This window comes from Opisthorchis viverrini, assembly GCF_000715545.1.
Source record: "Opisthorchis viverrini unplaced genomic scaffold scaffold5386, whole genome shotgun sequence".
NCBI lineage: Eukaryota > Metazoa > Platyhelminthes > Trematoda > Opisthorchiida > Opisthorchiidae > Opisthorchis > Opisthorchis viverrini.
Genome location: NW_008753062.1, coordinates 1 through 1,745, shown reverse-complemented (window position 1 = coordinate 1,745; position 1,745 = coordinate 1). Strand labels below are relative to the sequence as shown.

At 43.7% G+C, this 1,745-nt stretch overlaps 1 protein-coding gene across 1 annotated transcript; it reads left to right on the top strand.

The window, feature by feature from the left end:
• Positions 1-3: 3 nt before the first annotated feature.
• On the top strand, positions 4-565 carry T265_15832 (hypothetical protein; the record flags this gene model as incomplete). The annotated part of the gene is made up of 2 exons (XM_009179213.1): positions 4-113; positions 386-565. Coding segments are annotated over 2 exons (288 nt in total), but the record flags the coding sequence as incomplete, so codon positions are not given.
• Between the last annotated feature and the right edge of the window lie 1,180 nt (positions 566-1,745).

Below are 1,745 nucleotides of genomic sequence, written 5' to 3'. Positions count from 1 at the left end.
AAATGCAGGATCTAAGCGCACTTGTTTCCGCGGGTTGGCACAATGGTGTTGGGGTGGAGTTCTGTAAAGATGCATGTAAATCACAACCGAATTGCTTTGGATTCAATTGGTGGGTGAGTTGATCTTATCAACAACATCTCTACTCAATTTCGCCACTCCATCATTTGCTTGCACCCGAATAGTCAGGGATTACTCTCATCATCGTAAGGTTGGGGCGGGAGTGATCAAACGCTTGCACGTCTCGTCCCGTTCTCACTTGTTTCTCCAGTTCAGTCACTGCAACCTTCAATTTTCGTTTGGTCCCAATCGCATTTGTTCATTTACTCAAATGCCCTAATTTGGGATGGTTGCATAAACAATCTATGTTATTCACTTGGCATTGTAGATGGATGGAAGTGCCTGTCAGTTGGACGATACTGCCGGTTCGTATGCAATGTGGCGCTCTGGTTACCACCTGTACGAGATGAAATGTTGCGGTAAGTCAACAATCAACATTTGTGAGAACACCTCATGCTGTTCGTTCAATTTCTGTCCCATGTGTATAGAATTTCGGGCATTTAAATAAATGAATAGATAAACCTCTTTTCCACATGGTTCTCCAAATCGTTTCCCAAACTCCTTTCTCCTTTGTATCCCAGCGATTTGTCGTCATTTCCCTTCCTAATATATGCATTTCACTTCGTTGGAAGCGCGTATTCTGCTTAGTTGTCTGCAGTGGTTGGGGAAACTGTAGAAGCAGAAGTCGATCAACCATACCAGGTGATTTATGGGATGAACCAGTGAACGTGAGTTGAGTGTGATTTTGCGAAGCACGCACGATCAAGTCCACCCGCTTGACCATCCTCTGATTTCCGAATGCAGTTTCGAGCAACGAAGCCCTCTTGCACAAGTTCTTTAGAGCTAAGGCATTCGAATCGCTGAAGAGTTGAAGTACGTGTTCGCAGACATGAAACTAGTGTAATCCGTGAGAAGAGGGATTTCCGCGTGAACAGTGAAAACAGAACGGGACAGGCGTGTAATGCTGGAATAAATCAGAATGATCATTCCAAAAATACGGCTACCAATTGTGCTTGTGTCGACTACATATGAGGAGGCTTGTCACAAACGGAAATTTGCAGCTCACACAAATGGAAGATTATGCGAAATGACAGCTGACGACGCGAGTGATTCTAGCTGAATATGTGACACCATCAGTTAAGCCAGTGTGGAGAGATCATCTCTGACGCGTTGTAAGAAATTTCGTCGTGCGAACACGTAGCGTTACGTGAAGTAGCACGAGGCCCTAATCCACTCAGGACACGCAAATCAGGTGAAGGAGTACACCGTACGAGAACCGATGTGCAAGAGTTTGTCGAGAAAGTGCGCATGACATCATTTGCCCAACCTGAAGCTGCTGCTCGTACGAAGCGTGCTCAAAATCACAATAGTACCTAATAAGTGGCTGTGCTCTAATGGATCTACAGTCTGGTGATCAGTAGTATTTACGGATTGAAGAAGATACGGACACTTGAAGTAGAGATACCCTTCTTTGGAAAGTCATTCATTAGCAAACACAAGGCAATCGATTAGGGGCTATTGGAAACAAAAGCAAATATCTCATATGCACAGTGTTTATGAGAAATTAAACTTTTCAAGTGTCTTCTTGTGCTTTCCTGGATTTTTTTGAATATAATAATCAACATGGTACACTGGAAAGCGGCTCCATAGTTTCCATAGTAACTTTCAGCTTCTGTCATTGTTGGAGA